The sequence below is a fragment of the Nycticebus coucang genome, chromosome 7, assembly GCF_027406575.1.
Source record: "Nycticebus coucang isolate mNycCou1 chromosome 7, mNycCou1.pri, whole genome shotgun sequence".
In the NCBI taxonomy this organism is placed as follows: domain Eukaryota; kingdom Metazoa; phylum Chordata; class Mammalia; order Primates; family Lorisidae; genus Nycticebus; species Nycticebus coucang.
Genome location: NC_069786.1, coordinates 37,334,055 through 37,354,385, shown reverse-complemented (window position 1 = coordinate 37,354,385; position 20,331 = coordinate 37,334,055). Strand labels below are relative to the sequence as shown.

Below are 20,331 nucleotides of genomic sequence, written 5' to 3'. Positions count from 1 at the left end.
CCCTTGGTAAAGCCATGCTAAAAACTTACTGTTAGGATTGTGGGGAAAATTGGATCAGATACTGGAATTTCAGCATGCATCAACAGAAGCTACTATTATTCACACTGTCTGAAGCACCACTTCAGAACCTGGAGTTACCATTTTAGCCCTGCTTTTTTAATTAAAGAAGACATTGATGAGACTGTCAAATTCAAAGATGAGAAATGAGAGGAAGGGAGAAAAGGAACATTTTGATAATGAAATTTAAGGCAAATGTGTCAGTTGCAAAGGTATGAGACAGAGCTAACATTGAAAAGCTAAAAAAGGATCTGGAAGAAAGGAAAAGGAAACCAATCTTGAAACCCTAAGTTATTGTGTAATTTGCAGGTTCAGCCTTCTTACCACTAAACAAAGCGTGCTTTAAAGGGAAAATTTCATCTATTTCTTTTACTAGAAAAAACAATAATTGTCATGCTTTATTTATTCTCAAAAGTAAGTACAAAACCAGAAAAAAATAAAACAAATTTAGAAGTACTGTTTGCTTCTACAGTCTTTTTCTAACTGGCAAGGACCCCACAGAAAATGTAGTTTATTTGATTTATTTCAGAAACCCGAGATGGGAAAAATAACTTAAGGTAATTTTTCAAGCTTAATTTAGTTCATTTAATATTTAATGACTCAATAGAGGAGTCTGCATGTGCTAAGTGTGTTAAAGAATAGAAATGGAATTTGGAAAAGAATTCAAAATTTGCAAAACATTTTCTTGATTTTTAGAATAATTAACCATTATAAGTAATTCGGCAGAAATTTCTGATTCTATTTAATTGGGAACACAGTTGTGTTTTTTATGCAATACAGTGATCTATCAAATTAACCTGACTCACTCTATTCCTGATGTACATACTCTTACCCATTCACTGGCCTGCCAGATACATATTTAAAGATAAATGACTATACTCAAAGCACTCTCAAGAGCCTGGGAGATTTGCTAGGCTCACTCTCAATCAGTCATCAAACACTTTACTGACACAAGCTTCCTAAATTTGAGAACTATTAATAAAATAGGCATAGACAGTGCAAGAAGTGGCCAGTAGTACATTTTCCATGATGCTATGGAAGTACAAAAGGAAGGTAGATTTATCTTGACACAGAGAAGCAAGAAAATTTTGATAATAAATCTCATTTTGTTATTGCTATTGTTGCTATTGCCATGGCAGTCTTCCTCATAAAGTCTTTCCCCAGGCTGATATCTTCCAGTGTTTTTCCTATTCTTTCTTTGAGGATTTTTATTGTTTCATGCCTTAAATTTAAGTCCTTTATCCATCTTGAATCAATTTTTGTGAGTGGAGAAAGGCGCGGGTCCAGTTTCAGTCTTTTACATGTGGATATCCAGTTCTCCCAGCACCATTTATTGAATAGGAAGTCTTTCTCTCAGTGGATGCTCTTGTTTGGTTTACCAATAATAAAGGGGAAAAAATTATCACTCAAGTTACTATGTAATTAAGTCAAGGGGTCAACATGGCTAACTAAAGACACTGGATGACAGTTCTCCTTAGAAAAGATGAGCCAAAGTTAAAAGTGAATAATCATACCTTAAATAGAATGTTAAGGGGAGAATGCTGGAACATAGCAGAGAGCTCAGAGGAAGGAACTGGGGCACAGAAAAAGAAGGAAGCAAGAAGCTGGCAGAGGTCAGTTAGGAACTCTGAAGGACTTGGTATTGTATGGAAAATGGTAGTTTGGGCTTCTCCTACCCCTGTCGCAGACTGCTGGTATTTGAACTGTCACAGAACTCCTCTGCCCTCGTGAAACAAAACACTAGTGTGGGTGGTGATTTCCCCAAATCATCGTCTCATCGGCATTACATTAAACTGTAAACTCACTCCAGGTCATCCACCCTCCCCATGGTCTCTGATGGGGACAAAGGGCTGCCATACTCGGGCACAGCCATCAGAGGACTGTGTCCTGCCCAGGGAAACTCAGCCCTTATGTCTCCACAGCACAGGAGCCTCCACTCACATTCCCCAGTGCCAGCTTAAAGAATGGAAGCTGCACACAGCTGGCTGGACCAAGGAGAATTGTAGAGCTCCTGGCAGTCTAACTCTCAGGGAATGCTGCCCCTAAATGTAGGAAGAGTGCAGCACTCCATGGGAACCATCCAATTGCAAGAAAGGAAACTGTGCTTTCTGAGGCCAAGAGCTCCCACATGGGCGTGGAGTGGCAGGACCATTTCCAGCAGAGACAGAAAAGCTGTGCTCAACTTTTCAAGGGAAGCATGTAATCTCATCCCACTGAGTGAGCTATCTCGTTGCTCAGGCCAGATGTGAGGAGAGAAATTCCCCTCTCCACCGGTGCTTTAGGCTTAACTGTGGTTACCATTACTCTTGGAAAAGGCACGTCAGAGGACTGCCTTTCTGGGGCTCTTCGGGGAACGTGAGTTCTGGAGATGTACCTACTGGAATGTAGCCACCATGCTCAGACTTGCAAGAAAGGCAGGGTCTCTCCCCTCTCTGCCCAGAGCATTAGTGTCTCAGTAGCAGAAAGCAGGGAGCTCTGTGTTCTGACCTGAAGGAGGAGGCTTTACATTATGTTGGTATAGGGATCTGTTATGAACTTGGCAGTTTCACTTCAGTCTGGAGATAAATGGCAATGTCTAACTGAACTGAGCTCCCAGAGCATCACAATGGGGACACAACAGAGAAACAGATAATGTTCTAGCCTGCTGAGACTGTAGTGCTAGGGAAGCATCCTCTACCCTTGCAGAGACCACAATGCATTCCACCAAAAGCTTCCTATCACCCCCCCAATCCGGGACTGGTATTCGTGCTTGTCATTGTGGGACCCAAGGACAGGCTTATCCAGCTACATCCAGCTTCATCCTCTGTCCTCTGGAGCTGAGCAGGGAAATCAGGCCAATGTGCTTTCCAGGCCATTGCCTGGAGCAACTGAGAGCTTCAGGAAGATTAAGCACTTGTAGTGCCATAGCTGGCTTTTATTTAAAAGCACCACTTAGTGGCCTTGAGGTCAAACTGCAAAACCCAATACAAAATCTGCAGATGCAAGTGCCCAATGTTAGGAATGAGATACGCTTCTTGAGATTTCCATCAGCCTCTTAGGAGACCCTGAGCCTACTCACATGCCCAGTACCTTGCTATTACAAAAAGAATTTGAGGAATCAACCACACTATAGCTTACCTAAAAGCAAGGAATTCATGTAGGGTCGTTGCCACTGAACACAACAGCCAGAAGAAAAACCAAGCAACTATACACAACATATATTATAGTCACCTTTAAGGAAGACAAACAAATAAACAAAGCCCATCCAAATGAAAGTAAATTAAAAAATAAGAAGACAGATGTTTCTCTAGGCAAGAAGGAACCAGAATAACAATTATGGCAGTACAAAAAAAAAAAAAAAAAAACCCAGGATATAGTGACGTACCCAAAGGATGACACTTACTTTCTAGCAATGAATCCTTACCAAAATAAAAATTCTGAAGTGCCAGATAAAGAATTCAAAATATAGATTGTAAATAATCTCAGGAAATGGATAAATTTCCATAAATATACAACCTCCTAAGGTTGAACTGGAACTAAGTACAAATCCTGAACAGATGAATAGTAAGTTGTGATATTGAATGAGAAGAAAAAAGAAGAAAAAAAAAAAACAGGATCAGATGAATATACAGGTGAATTCTACCAGATGTACAAGAAAAAGTATCAATTCTACTAAAACTCTTCCAAAAAATCAAAGAGAAGGGAATTCTCTTTAACTCATTATATAAAGCCAGTATTCCCTTGATACTAAAGCCAGGCAAGAATTCAACAAAAAGAGAAAACTACAGATCAATATTCCAAATGAACATAGATACAAAAATCTTCAACATAAATATTAAAAACTTAATCTAACAGCATATCAAAAGATAATATATCATGATCAACTTGGTTTCATTCTAGGAATGCAAGGATGGTTAAACATAGCACATCAATAAATGTGATCCACTACATAAAAAGAATTAAAAACAAAACCACGTGATTTTCTCAATACATATAGAAAAGCTATTTGATAAAATTCAGCACCATGTTATGATAAAACCCTCAATAAAATTGGCATAGAAAGATTATGCCTCAAAAAATCGGGTGGTGCCTGTGGCTTAAAGAAGTAGGGTGCCGGCCCCATATGCCGGAGGTGGTGAGTTTAAAAGCAGCCCCGGCCAAAAACTGCAAAAAAAAAAATTAAAATAATAATAAAATAAAAGCCATATACGACAACCCCATGAACAGGGAAAGACTGAAGCACTTCTAAGAAGTAGAAAAAGACAAGATACCCACTGTCACCACTTAGATTCAGTCCAGTACTAGAAGTTCTAGGCAGAGCAATCAGGCAAGAGAAGGAAATATACTAGATAAAATGTAAAAAGAAGAAGTCACATTATACCAGGAAATACTAAAACATCTGCCAAAGATTCTTAGTCTTGTTAAATAAATTCAGTAAAGTTTCAGTATATAAAATAACATACAAAAATCAGTAGCATTTCTGTACATCAATAATGACCAAGTTGAGAACCAAATTGATAAGTCAATTCCATTTATAATAGCTATTAAACAAACCTAGGAATTCATTTAACTAAAGAGGCAAAAGATCTCTATAAGGAAAACTAAAAAATATTGAGAGAAAACATTATAGATGACATGAATCAATATCAATTTAATGATACTGATTCCTCTTAAGAAACATCCTATACCTTTGGGTTAGAGAAATCAAAATCATTAAAATGACCAGGCTGCCCAAAGCAATGTACAGATATAATACTATTTATGTCAAATATCAACATAATTTTTCACATAATTAGAAAAAAATCCTAAAATTCATATGGAACAAAAAGAGTCTGAATAACCAAAAAAATTATAATCAAAAAGTACTAAGTGGGAGGCATCACATTGCCCGACATCAAATTATACTACAAGGCAATAGTATCCAAAACAGTATGGTATTGGCATAAAAATAGAAAGATAGAATAGTGGAAGAGAATAGAAAACACAGAAATAAAGCACCACAACCTACATGAAATGAACCTTTAACAAAGTAGACAAAACTCATACTGAGAACAGGACACCCTATTCAATAAACAGTGCTGGAAAAATTGGAGAACAATGAAACTAGACCTCTCTCTTTCACCATATACAAAACTTAACTCAAGATGGATTAAAAGAATCAATGTAAGACATGAAGCTATAAAAATTCCAAAAGAAAACCCATAAAAAAGTCTTCTTGACATTGACAAAGAATTTATGATTAAGACCTCAAAATTCAACAAAAGTAAACTATACATATGGAACTTAATCAAACTATAAAGCTTCTTGAAAGCAAAAGAAATAGTCAACAAACAGACAACCTACAGAACAGGGGAAAATTATTTGTAAACTATGCATCCAATGAAGGACTCATATCCAGAATCTACAAAGAACTCAGACAGCTAAACAACAAACAAACAAGCCTACAAACAAAAATAGACTGGGCATGTTGGTGTCTATCTGTAATCCCAACAATTTGGGAAGTGAAGGTGGGAGGATATCTTGAGACTAGGCAGGAGTTCCAGACCAGCCAGGGCAAAATAGTGAGATTTCCTGTCTATAATTATAATAAAATTAAATTTTAACAAAAAACAAGCAATAAAAATAAAATAATGAAAAGAAAGGAAATAATCCTATTAAAAAGTGGGCAATAGGCATGGATAGACATTTTTCAAAGAAAGACATACAAATAGTCAATAAACATATGATAAAATGCTCACCATCACTAATCATTAGAGAAATGAAAATTAAAGCCCCCATGAGATGCCAGCTCACACCAATCAGAATTACTATTACTAAGAAGCCAAAATATAATAGATGTTGACAAGAAATGTGGAATATAAATTAGTATAACCTTTATGGAAAATGGTATAGAGATTTCTTAAAGAACTAATTTGATCTGGCCACTCCCCTACTAGGTACATACATAAAGAAAAAGAAATTGTTGTATCAAAAAAATACTGTCATATCTTTTCTATAGCACTATTCACAATAATAGAGATATGGGATTGACCTAAATGTCTATCAACTGATGATTGGATAAATAAAATGTGATATATAAGTTGACCTAATTTTCATAGAAATGTACCACATGTATGTAGCAGTACAATAGGCCTAATTCCTTATGTTGACCAAATTTAAAGAGGTTCTACTGTGAGTGTGTCATCTATCTGTCTACTATTATCCATCTATAGATACATTTTATATATCACCTATCAATATATTATATATAGATACATATATTTCTATGTCTATTTACTATCATCTATCTATACTTATCACCTTTCTATACCTACCATCTATCATCTATATATACCTATAGATAGTATATATTTATACATATCTATAGATAGTATATCTATTTATACATATATTTATACATATCTATAGATAGTAGATAGATATAGATAGATAGATATGCATATAGATAGTAGATAGATAGATATAGATTAAATATAGATAGATGATAGTAGATACGAGGTCTCACTATTTTTCCCTAGCTGGGCTGGAACTCCTGGTTTGCCTCAAGCCATGTCATAGAATAATACTCAGCCATAAAAAAAGAATGAATCATGTCTTTTGCAGCAATATAGATAAAACTGGAGGTCAGTATGTTAGTTGAAATAACTCAAAAACAGAATGTCAAATATCGTATGTTCTCATTTATAAGTGGGAGCTAAATGATGTGTACATGCACAGGAACATAGAAAGTAGAGTAATAGAGGTGGAGCCTCAGAAGGGCACACACTTGCCAGGGCCCAGGACTGGCCAGGTCTCGGGCCCGGCTTAATCAGGTTCCGGACGTGGACTGCTATGTTACCTTGCTCAGGTCTGTTAGCTGGAGAGAGAGAGATAGAGAGTAAAGCAACCTTCTTAGAAAGATAGATCTTAGTCTTTAGTAGAGCTTAGTGATCTTCAGCAGAGAGACGCCGTGCCGGCATTCTGCAGGCAGGAGAGGAGACAGGGTAAGCAGCCTAATATAAGGCTGATCTCGTGCCTCTCAACACCACAGGTGTAGAGACTGCCAATTCACCATTGCTCTCATCTCGTGAGCTCTCATGCTTGTTAGAACTAAATCCCTCTCCGTGCCCTTTCCACCAAGGTGTTCCATTATTGAGCTATACAGGTATTTCTTATAACTCTCACTCCTCCTAGCCATAGGCTATAAGGGCTGCTACAGAGTACAATGTACACTATTTGGAGATAATTCACTTGTTGTCCTACAGCTGTGGTCCTCAATCCCCAGGCCATGAACCAGTACCATCTCTGGCCTGTTAGGCCCCAGGCTGCCCAGGAGCATGAGCAAGCAAAGCTTCATCTGCATTTTTAGCTGCTCCCCATCACCTGAATCACCTGAGTTCTGCTTCCTGTCACATCAGCAGTGGCAATATATTACATCACAGGAGTGTGATCCCTATTGTAAACTTTGCAAGTGAGGGATATAGGTTGCGGTCCTTTTGTGACAATCTAATGCCTGATGATCCGAGGTGGGCTTGAGGTAGTAATATATCAGGGAGTGGCTGAAAATACAGGTTATTGTTAGCAGAGAGGTTTGACTACTCAGAGACCTTAATAAATCAATTGCCTGAAGCCTTTATATAAACCATTTTCCCACTCTGCCCAGGTCTGTGAAGAAAATTTTCTTCCATGAAACTTGCCCCTGGTGCCAAAGAGGTTGGGGACTTCTGCTCTACAGGAATGATGGTCCTGTGTTGTCAAATGTCAAATTTTTCAGAAGATATTTGAAACTACAAGTTTTTATATGAAATCTCGTGGTCTCTTATTGTTGGCATGTGAATAAATTTTAAAATGCACGATGTTTGCTGTTACAATGAGAGCTACACAATGTAATTTTCCAGGACAGGTTGTAATCTTTGAAGCAGGTAGTATTTGAGCTGGAGTGGTGGAAGAGAGAACATTCATATGAGAGAATTCTAGGTGGAAGGAAAGCTAAGAAAAAAGTCACTGAGACAGAATGTATGACATCTGGACAGGGGATGCACACAACGTTTGATGTGGTAGATGCATAAGTTATGTAAAAGAGAGCAGTAGAAAATATGATGTTGATAGTTTAGTGTGCACAGAATCAAAAAGAGCTAAAGTTATTTGCAATTTATTCCACAAAGGGTGGAAGAGTGATGGTCACCCCATGGGAGAAATGGGAAGTAGGCAAGTCAAGTAGGGGACACATCAGATTGCCAGTTACAACCCTCCCAACAAAATGGGGCTGATTTTGCAGATGCATTACCGGTTTACCCACCTGTTTCCTATCAAGTGGATTTCAAGCAGCCATTTAATTCATCCACCACATAGTAATGATAACTAAATGTAAAGACAGCACCATTTAGATGTGAAATGAAAGAACACTCTCCCATAAGGTATTTTCTAATGATTACTGCATCAGTCCGAATGGTCTATTTCTCAAACAAATTTTCTTTATTTTAATAATTACTTATACACTGAACTTGATAATATTGCATAGAAGTCTACTGCAAATTTTTTGAGGACATCTCTCTTAAATTGCTTTTTTGGGCTTAAACCGTGGCTCAAGCCTATAATCCTAGTACTTTGGGAGGTGAATTGCTTGAGCTCAGGAGTTGAAGATCAGCCTGAGTAAAAAGAGCAAGACTCTGTGTCTACTGAAATTAGAAAAACTAGCTGGGTGTTGTGGTGGGTACTTGTAGTCCCAGCTACTTAGAAGGCTAAGGCAAGAGGATCGTTTGAGCCCAGGAGTTTGTAATTGCTGTGGGCTGTGACACCACGGCACTCTAGCATGGACAAAAAAGTGAGATTGTTTCAAAAAATAAATAAATAAATAAGTAAATAAATAAATAAATGGCTTCTTTTGAAACCAGTTTTTAAAGATGATATGATAGTTATGATCTTCTTTGCCCAATACCCTTCTTGGGATAGATTATCTGCTGTGAAAATTAACATTTTCTCTTCAGCTCAACTATCTTTGATATTGACATACCTAATATTGTTTTCATAAGTAATTTAAAGGATAAAGTAAGTAGATAGTAAAGATTGACATGGGAAAATTCTCTCATATTTTGGGTTGAATTTTTTTCTGCCTAGGGATCTTTTTGAATTCCACTTTTATTGCCATGCGACACAACCTTTCCTCTCGATTCTTAGGGAGGGCAGTATATAAATTAGAACTAGTGTTAGGGAGGGCAGTATATAAATTAGAACTAGTGTATATGTTTCATATTGTAACACTGTTACTTTTCAGCTTAACAAAGACTTACATTAGCCTTCCTTGGTTATTCACGAGGCATGAAGAATGGAATGTTAGAGAAAATACTGCAGGCCAGAGACGACGTAAGTATTTTATGAAATGTGCATCATCCACAAAACACCCTAAGTCTAATGTTTCCTTAGGGAGGCCCCAAGTTTAGCTATTATCTCTCATGGCCTTGATGAGCGTGATTGCAGAAGCACACATCCTGATTGGTACCCAGGAGGCTTGCTTTTCCCGGATCCGTAATCCCAAAACAGCATCTGGAATCCAGGCTTCTCTTCCATTAAGAATTAATCATTCTTTCTCACATGGTCGTTTTAAATAAAAGCTTAAATTTAATAAAATACCTGATGAAGATTTCTTAAAAATAGCTCTAATTTTTTTAGATTTTTGAGCACTAATCCTCATCAACAAATTTTGACTTACTGCTCTTACCTGGATGAATTCAAGATAGTTTACTACATATCTTCACAGAACAATCATCCACTATTCCCAAAGTAAAGAGTGAAGACCAATTATACTACAAGCAGTTGCCAGGCTATGAAGGAGATGGTTCTGTAGGTTTGTTCTTAAGTTGAATTTGTATGAGAGTTGGAACAGGTACATTTACCTATTACTTGTAATAGCCTCCATTTATAAGTGTGAATCAGATATTTGTAACTCAGGGATGCCTGTGGTTATTAGGATATTCCATATACAGTTTGTCATTTCCCCCCTTATCAAAGCATAGGTCAGTCAATATTCTTCATGAGCAGATGCAGTACAAACCCTGAGGATGTTTGTGTCACATCTGTATACCCACTCACACATCCACACATAGCTACAGGAACCTGTCCTTTCTTTGGGTTCTTTGGATAGAGCCAAATCTGTTTATACTATAGAAGTTCAATATAAGACAATTTCTGAGACCTACACAAAACCGGTCGTATCATCACTAAAGCAATGATGATAAATAAGGATAATCACTTGAGAGATCAAAATAAATTTATGTAGTATGAAATAGATCTATTCTCTGGTACCTTCATACTTTGAACTTTGTCTTAATGATAGAGAGTTTTAAAATACTTACAAAGATACTGCAGTTACCTCCTGACTTTGTCCACTTTTATCCCATTCTGATTTTACTGCAGGCAAGAAATTTCTTTTAAAATTAAAACAAACCCAGCTCCTTGAATGTCTAAAACCTTTCAGTAGCTTTCCATGGGTGTTCCAGGAGAAGCTAACATGGCTTAGTGGCCTTTGCCTGCCTTATAGAATCATTTCTTGTCTTCTCTTTTATAAGATTCCCTAAACAATTATACTCAAATACTTGTTTCCTTGTAATCATGTCAGTATTTTTGACTTTCTAGAATGACCTCCTCTACACAGACAAACCCCTATATGGGATTTTACCTGCTTAACTTCATCTGCTTCAAGAAGATCACCCTGACATTCAGAATAAATTGGGTATTCCTGTTTATAACTTCATTTTTTATAATTTACTGCTCAAATGTTTACCAGTGGATGAAAGATCCAAATGCATGCAAATCTACCACAGAGAATGTAGTCATAAGATTCTTCTTATGCACTCATAATAAGATCCTATTGGGTGATTGGGCACTGACAATAGAAAAATGACTAATTTGAATAATTTTCAGGGAAGATAACTTATGATTTAACATCCAATATTAAACCTTCATAGAAGAGGTTAATTTTTATGGGAAAAGGCCATAAACTATGTCAATTTATATATAAAAGTTTTTGATAATAATTTTCCCTAGATAATTCGTTGTTCAAGTCTTGATTCCCACTATAATAGTTCATGAGTGTTGACTGCCAATATTCAGAACTAAAAAGTGTTACAGCCAACCTTTCTGTAGAAATTTGAGGCTTAATTCCTTATTCATTTGTGTCCCAGAAGAATTACAAAATTGCTTTGCAGAAAAATTAAGGTCTTCCTCGAAGAGAAATGGACGGTTTACTGAGGTAACTAATCACAGGTGAGAGTTATTTGGGTATCTCTGATTTTACTAATGATGTCTTTATTCATATTTCTGCATTTTTCTTAAATTATGCTGGATACAGAATTAATTCATTTTTATTCAGACTGCTTGGTCTATAACTTTAATTACTATTTATTATTTATAATAGTAATTAATAAATAGTAATAATAGTAATAATAAATAATAAATAGTAATTAAAGTTATATTAGGCTGGGCCTAAGAGATGTTTGCATTCAGACGAAATAGAAAGTATGGAAAGGTACATGATAATAAGGCAATGTGGGAGTTCGTAAAATTTACTCTTTTTTTTTTTGTCACCATTTACATTCAATCTTCAGTATGCTAAAAGAAAAAAAGCATGTTAGCAATCAAATAGGCATACTAAAATGAGTAAAAGAAGTAAGAAATTAAGAGAATCAACCATTCATTCAACAAACATTTATTTGGCACTCACTATTTGCCAGGCATCACATGTTTCTATGTGCTGAAGGCCATTTTAAAGGGAATTAGATAGGTGTAGGGGTGTATGAATAGTTTGTACTGCTTTTTTAAAAATAAGAGTACTAAAATTTGTATTATTTCCGTTATCTAATATTTCACTCTAGTCTCCTAAGTCCTAACCAAGCTGCTTAGATTATTTTGTTTTCTTTTATTTTCCGTAAAAGTGTTTCCATAGAAGTGTTCCATTTTTAGTTAAAAACTAAAAATTCTCTTTCTGTCTAAAAATTTTATTTGTTCATTATTTCTTTTTCTAATGAGGATACATATTTCAGTATTTTTAAAATACATTGACAATTGCTAACATTTATTGAGTACTTAAGTTCTAAGTACTAAATATTTTAAAAATGGTGTTTTTAAAAATACTCTTTAGAACAACCTATAAGGTAGGCACTGGTTAAGTAAATTAAGCCACATAGTTAACTGAATTAAATTATGTTGAAAAGTAACGAAGAGACCTGAGTTCAAGCCCAGATCTGACCACATCTTCACAATCTGCACATTTTATTAATGCAAATGCTATACTGCATGTCAGAATAAGTATTCTTCTGCATTAGTAACACAAAATACCTGAGTTTCAGATGTAGCAAAACTACTAGTTATCCTTGAGCACAGAGTTATGCTGCATATTTCAGAAAAAATAACAGACCGTTAGTCAATGGAATAAAGGTAGAAACAACATTTGTCATTTCTAACATAATCCTTTTAAAAAGTCACATATCTCTATCCCATTCCTTTGTCTGAATCCAGAAAGGAGCTCTATGATACAAAAGCCAAAGGATACAACCCTAAATCTTTGGGAACCTGAATCACTACAAGGAAAGAAAGTTGGTCCTTGATTGCTGGGGAAGCAATTAATGAGCATCTATTGTTATGAAGGTTTTTATGACTTTTTTTTTTTTTGTAACCAAGAGCTGGTCTACTTCACTAATACACCAAGAGTTTTTTCACTGAAAATAATGTTTTGATTATTTGTGGCCTATTTTTATTATAATCTAAATGGAGAAATTATACTTTGTGGGACTATCTATTATTTCTTTTTTTAAAAATTTTTTTATATTTTTTATTGTTAAATCATAGCTGTGTACATTTGTGCAATCAAGAGGTACAATGTGCTGGTTTCATATACAATCTGAAATAGTCTCATCAAACTGTTCAACGTAGCCTTCATGGCATTTTCTTAGTTATTGTATGTAGACATTTGTATTCTGCATTTATTAGGTTTCACCTGTACTCATTCTAAGATACACCGTAGGTGTAGCCCCACCCATTACCCTCCCTCCACCCTAACCTCCCCCCTCCCTTCCCCTCCCTTGGCCCTTTCCCCATAGTCTTGTGCTATAGTTGGGTTATAGCCTTCATGTGAAAGCTATAAATTAGCTTCATAGTATTTATTTCTCATTGTCCTTATTTCTCTCTCTTTATATTTTGTCACCTGATTAGTTTCCCATACTTTTTTTTCAAGTAGTTTGTGAATGAGGTGAAAAAGACAAAGAAAGAAAGGAAGGGAGGGAGGAAGGGAAGGAGGGAGGGAGAAGGAAGGACAAAGAAAGGAATATTTGAGTGATAAAGGTGGAAAGGAGAGAACAAGTCAGAAACAAAGAGATTTTATGGGGGTGGAACTGGGGAATGTAAGAAATACCATTCCTAACCCCTTTTTCTTAGTCTTTTTTCCACTGTAGGGCAATAAATGTGAAATATTTTCTTAGTCATGCTCTTTCTTAGCTTCCACTTCATAAAGCAGTGAGTCATCAGCAATAATCTGCTAGGTTTTTCTGGGAAAGATTTAGCACTTAGGATGAAAGGGACAGATGAAGCTGCTCTGCTGCTTTTCCCTTCTTTCTTCCCTCTACCCTAAATAGAAATGAGTTATTTGGATTTGGGACGACTGTCTTGTGACCGAGATGTGAGAAGTCTGAAAAAATTTTAAGAAAATTCTGGAGATGTCACTCAGACATAACTGAGCTCTGAGTACATCCCAGCAGCCTCCTGCCTCCAGTCCTCTATGGTGAGAAAAAGAAATCCCTATTTTTCAGCTGGTTTTAACTGGGATTCTATTTCTTGTAGCTGAAAATCTTCATCTTTTGTTTAGGAATATTAAAGGAAAGATAGATGGGAAGATGGAATTAAGTGGGTAGTTTAAAAGGTGAAGGATAGGTAATTTGATTGTAATTGTCCAGAGGATGGTGACATAATAAACAGTAGAGACGTTTTCTGGGGTAAGATGAATTTATATTTGGAGCATCTCAAGAAGCATATAGGGCATCCATATACAGAGGGTGCCAAAAAATATATACGCATTTTAGGAAAGAAAAAAACTGCATTAAAATTGTAATACTCAGTATACACCAATAACATTTCCAATCTTGTATATTATATCTCTTGTAGTTGCAGAAGTAAAACATGACTGGAGCATTATAATTTTAATGTAGTTTTTTTTCTTTCTTAAAATGTTTATGCATTTCTTGGCACCCTCTGTATATAGGCTATTCTCTACTGTAGGAGTTGCACTTGGCAATGATAGCTGAGTAGAAGCAGTGTGTTAAACATCAATAGAGATGGTAACGTAAAGAACAATGGGGAACATCTACATTCAGTGGGTGTAGAAAAGAAGAAATTCTTAAAAACAAATAATGATAGAGAAATATGGAAGCAAGGTAGAGCTCCAAAAAGATGGGATGGCGAACAATATAAAGTATGTACCTTCAAAGACCAATAATGAAAACTACCTTTAACCTGAAGACTCTTGTGACTTGCTAATCTGTCCTTATGTTTAGTTTTCCTTGGCCTCAGCCTCTTGTTAAGTCTCTTTGCTTTCTCATAGGTTAAAAGCTTTGGTATTTTCAATTCATTATGTGAATCAAAGTCATGCTATCAACTGCTATTTCTATTAATTAGTTTATTTTCTTCTTTGATGACCACTTGAAATCTACTATTTTTACTTCCTTCAAAATCAGTTCCTATATATACTATTTACAACCAAATCAGGAAAAGACAGATAACCAAATAGAAAAATGGGCAAGATACTGGAACAAGGATTTTATAAACGATATCCAGAAAGCTAGTAAGAATTTGAAAGATTCTGAACCGTATCAATAATCAGGGAATTGTAAACTAAAACTCCCATATGTTACCTCTACAAAAGAATCAGAATAGCTAAAATTACAAAGACTGACAACAGTAACTATTGTGGAAGATGGAGAGCAACAGGAAGGCTCATATATGCTGGTAAGAGTACAGGGCAAATTGATGCAACCCTTTCAGAAAACCGGCATTATCATTTAGGAATGAATATATGCATTTTACTTTCATTTTTTTTTTATTTTTTTCCTACTTTTATTTATTTGACTGAAAGTGCTGTGAGAATGTGACTTGGTAGACACTTGTGTTTTTTAAGTGCAAGAAATCTCACAAAACACTTAAAACATGTTTTTTAGCAACCAGAGTACTTAAGTATGAGAATTACATATAAAACCTAAGTAAATACATTTGTTTTGCTTTTCAATTTGGAATAAAAGAAAGCATATAACTGAGCCACTTCATAATTTCATATTCACTGAGGACAATAGAACAGGAATAAACCATGATTTAACAGCAAAACTCGTGCGGATCCATTATATGTTTTATACTCTTCATTCTCATACTGAATTTATGAGGTGAGTTACTCCGAATTAGCACTTTGAAAATAGAGATGCAGAAAAGTCAAGTACCTTGACCAAGATTACATAACAATTAAATGACTTGACATCAGATTCCCAATTCCAAAACCCGTGATCATTTGTCCCTGTCTTCCTGTCTCGTGACAATGAAGTCTAATGAGACATGTCTGTACGAGGGGAAGAGGGACTGATGATTCCTTGCAGCCCATTTTAAAATATGATTTTTTTATCAGCCTTTCTTTATTTTGGTGCTTAACATTTATATATAAATTAAGAAAACATTATCTTTATAACTTTTGTAATGCACCACTCTCACAGTTATCCATCAAACCAGTTGGAAGTCATGGTTAGAAATTCCTAGAGACTGCTGAAAACAGTGCTAAATTTCTTTTCATTAGTTCTATTCATTAGCTTCAATAACTGAATATATTAGCTAGACCTCACACATATATTAATCCCATAACTTATTAATGTTCAGAATAAAATTCAGTTGTCACCTTTTTAAATACATGACTTGATTGCTGAATGAAATAAAACTATTATTTAAGGATTTTATAATAAATGTTAATTGTTGAATGTCCCTCCCAACCACCCCCAAGAGATATTTTTCAGGAAAATAAAAACGAAAAACTTTATTTATTTTTTTTTTTTGCAGTTTTGGCCAGGGCTGGGTTTGAACCCACCACCTCCAGCATATGGGGTCAGTGCCCTACTCCTTTGAGCCACAGGAGCTGCCCCACTAAAAACATTTTTTACAAATAGTAATATATAAAGACACACCTTCAAACTGGTAAATTAAGGGCAATTCAGTAGTGTGTAGTAAAAAAAAAAAATCTATTATAGACACTATAAAAACTTTCCAAGATTCTTAGAAATAAAATGGTCTTTTTTTATTATTTATTTATTTATTGAGACAGAGCCTCAAGCTGTTGCCCTGGGTAGAGTGCTGTGGCATGACAGCTCACAGCAACCTCCAACTCCTGGACTCAAGCGATTCTCCTGCCTCTGCCTCCCAAGTAGCTGGGACTACAGGCACCCGCCACAACGCCCGGCTATTTTCTGGTTGCAGCCGTCATTGTTGTTTGGTGGCCTGGGCTGGATTCGAACCCGCCAGCTCAGGTGTATGTGGCTAGCGCCTTAGCCGCTTGAACCACAGGCGCTGAGCTGGAATAAAATGGTCGTAAAGTAACTTGCTTAAAACTTGATTGACGGATAAAATTTAAATTTAAATTACTCCATCTTTAGATACCTAGGGTTAAGTGCAAACTGATTTTTATTGAGAACGAGTGATGGTATGGCGGAGTTTGTCACAGTTCTAGCCTAAGTATTGTGTTTGCTTCCTGTTGACTGAGCAGTTGACGAGCCTGTGACATCACCTGCAGGAAGCTTGCCTGTCCTGATGACTAAAGGCAAACATTGAGAAAGCAGCTGCTAGTAAGGAGGTGAGACCACAGAAGTGGTAAAAACTGGCTTAAATAGACAAAAACTGGCCTAAAGCAAAAAAGAATATCAATTTTAAACAAATGTTAAGGTGTATTCTTTTTTAACTTTTTTTTTGGGGGGGGGTGGAGATAGAATCTCATGCTGTTGCCTATGCTAGAGTGCCTTGGTGCCAACCTAGCTCACAGGAACCTCAGACTCCTGGGTTTAAGTGATCCTCCTGCCTCAGCCTGCCGAGTAACTGGGACTACAGGCATATGCCATAACACATGACTAATTTTTCTATTTTTAGTAAAGATGGGGTCTTCCTCTTACTCAGGCTGGCCTCAAACTCCTTAGCTCAAGTGATCCCGGGCCTCCAAGGTGTTAGGATTATAGGGATGCACCACCATACCCAGTCTCTTTTCTTAACTCTTAACTTGACTTTACACAGACACAGACAACGGTACAGAAGTGCAGTTAGAACCCTGTATGGCAGAGTGGTGGTTAGGGTATGGTGGGAAGGAGGAAAGGCCGTGTGTACCTTTGCTTGTCCAGCTTTGGTGATGGCAGGTATATTGAAAAGCTGTCCAGTGTAAAAATGCACCCCACTGAACACGATCAATGCAACCGAGTCTCCTTCCTTCTCAATTACTTCAAGGATATCCTCTGTTCTTAAGGTTTCTTCCCCCTAAATCAAGTTAGGCACAAGTTACATCATATTGGCAATAATAAATTTGCCACTTCACATTCACCAATCTAAATTTCACCATGAACTCTTTTCCATTATGAGAAAGATCAAAACAATTTTTTTCACATTAAGTCTTTTCAAAAATATGGCAAAAGAGCATATTTTGAGTGTACTTATTATTATTGTTAAAAATGATAAAAGAGGGCAGCACCTGTGGCTCAGTGAGTAGAGCGCCAGCCCCATTTCCCAGAGGTGGCAGGTTCAAACCCAGCCCCGGCCAAAAACTGTAAAATAGTAAAAGGGATTTTTAATGTATAAGTCTTCACAAAAGCCTAGTTACTTGATTTATCCTCCAGTAAATAACTTTCTCCTTATTACCAACCAATGAAACACCAAAAAGTTCAAGAAGTCCACAAAATATTATATAGAAAGAGAAATAGTTGGTAATTAGTATTGCATTTTTATTAATCCAAAGTTGTTATTTTTCTCAAGAAAAAAAACCCACGTATGCATCTTTTATCTGAGTGTTACCTAAGCAATATCTTCTATTAGCTTTCAAGTAAAATCTCTTCAAACTAAAGGTCAAGACTCAAACATGAAAAATAAAATCAATAAAACTCATTATTATTTTTGAGATTTTTTTGCCTATAGCTCCCCACTACAATTAATGATCAACTACTCAACAAAAGTAGCGAGTGAATTTAGATTTGGTTTGGGAAACAATTTGAGCTGAAAGAAATCAGTTAAATACAGATTCAGTTCTACTTGTAAGTTTTTATAAATTTTCTCCAGTGGTAACTCTGACACGATGGAGGTCAATGCATCATTAATCTCATTAATATTTGAGGAAGCGCATTAGGATATTGTTTTTCAGTTTATTTTTAACTTTTTATAATTCTTGCTATTTGGCAATTATGCTGCTCCACGTTTGGGGGGGTGTGTGTGTGTATAATATACTCTGTAATAGAAGAAATGTGGAACTTGTTTACAAAACAGTCATCTATAAAAAGTCTTGATATTAAATTCTGAATTATTAAGTGTGGTGTAATTTATGTATGTAAGGAGAAGAATTTCATTAACTATAAGAAAAAGTCTAAGAAAAATTAATGACCTGTCAATCTAAAACTAATCTTAAATAAATTTAGTAAGGTTTGCCCACCATAATTTAAAAAGAAAAGGTGTTATGTATATTGATGCTTACTTTCTATGTTTAAGAATTAGTATTAAGCAAATAAGAAATACATTTCTTGGTGACAGGTTATTGCCCTCTCTCATGCTGAGTTGTACATAAGGCTCAAGAGTGTTCTCAAGATACGATTAACTCATGAGACTCCACAACCCTGGTCTCTTACAACATGAAAACTTATAATAATTAGTGCCTAGATTCATTTATGCTATAAACTAACAATTTATATCCTCTGACAGGCTTGAGAACTTTTTTAATCTCATTAATTTATTGTATGTTGGCAAATGGAATTGAATAGAATAGGCCTTTAATTTCTTCACAGTAATTCTGTGTTGAAAGAAGTAATTGTTTAGACATTGGCTTAGCAGCCTGGGAGCATCATATGTGAAACCAAAAATTTATTCTGTATAATTCTCTTGGAGACAAATTATACAAGCTGCAGGGTTTATATGTCAAAGTCTGTACAGCTTAACCTTGTATCTCTATTAATGTAAAGTACACAATATCTTAGAACATGAACATATGGTCAAGCCCGATTAGATGTATCCTTTGTTATCTCTTTAAATACAAGATTACACAAGAGACGAAAAAAATTTTTCCTAGTTACATATCCAGTAAGTTGTTGCATCTAGGATTTCACTGGAGTCTATTAGCCAAGTTATAAAGTATAAGCTTTTTCCACTATACCACATCACTTTTTCTACCCTAGTCTAAACTCAAAGAAAATACTTGATACTTAGATTAAGTAGGAAATGAAAGATAGTCATTATTCAATTTCAATGAATATTACCTGTCTTTAACATGATTTTAATGGTACCCTTTTAATGGCACCTTTGGGCAATGAAATTTGAAATTAAAAACGATACACCGATTTGCCACCTCTTCCATTGCATTGAAAGATAAGAAAGACCCCAGTGGTATTAATAGGAGAATTGTTTGCTTGCCATGTGTTTTCCCCTTGAAAAATTAAAATAAATATACACCTGTATTCTTCTCTATTTTAGCCAAGCAATCTAATAGTAACAGAATTATAGGTTTTTTGTTCTGTCTTGAAAATTCCATTAAAGTAATGAAGATAATAAACATGAGAAAAACAAATGAAAAATCAATACTAAATATGAAGCATGATGAATATCTATTTCTTTCTCATATACCTCTCTTGGCTTTATGGTCCGCATACTTTCCTCAACATTAAGTCCGTGAAGTTGTAGTTGTGATTCAATAGCATACTGGGAAGGAAAGATAATCTATTTATTAAATCAAGCTAAAAGCACAGAAGTACATTAAAAACAAATAATAAAATAACAATTAAAATATTATATTAAATCCAAGGACAAGGTTAAAAGTCTTAAACAAAATACATCCAAGAAGAACACCTTAATATAATTTGCCTGTAGGAATCTGAATTTGAAATATTACATATTACAGGGCAGTGCCTGTGGCTCAGAGGAGTAGGGCACTGGACCCATATGCCGGAGGTGGCGGGTTCAAACCCAGCCTCGGCCAACGACTGCCAAAAAAAAAAAAAAAAAGAAAGAAAGAAATATTACATATTAGAGAAGAATGAAAATGTAGAGTCATGTACACCTAAGGAGTTA

The 20,331-nt window shown here is 35.7% G+C and overlaps 1 protein-coding gene across 5 annotated transcripts in view; it reads right to left on the bottom strand.

Moving 5' to 3' along the window:
• KYNU (kynureninase) overlaps window positions 1-20,331 on the bottom strand; it is a 152,473-nt gene that overhangs the window by 66,802 nt on the left and 65,340 nt on the right. For all 5 annotated transcript variants that reach the window (XM_053596926.1, XM_053596925.1, XM_053596923.1 and 2 more), the window contains 2 exons: window positions 19,888-19,962; window positions 17,401-17,547 (listed from right to left, as the gene is read on the bottom strand). In XM_053596926.1, coding sequence (XP_053452901.1) covers window positions 17,401-17,547; window positions 19,888-19,962 — 222 coding nt within the window. The remainder of the gene's footprint in view (window positions 1-17,400; window positions 17,548-19,887; window positions 19,963-20,331) is intronic.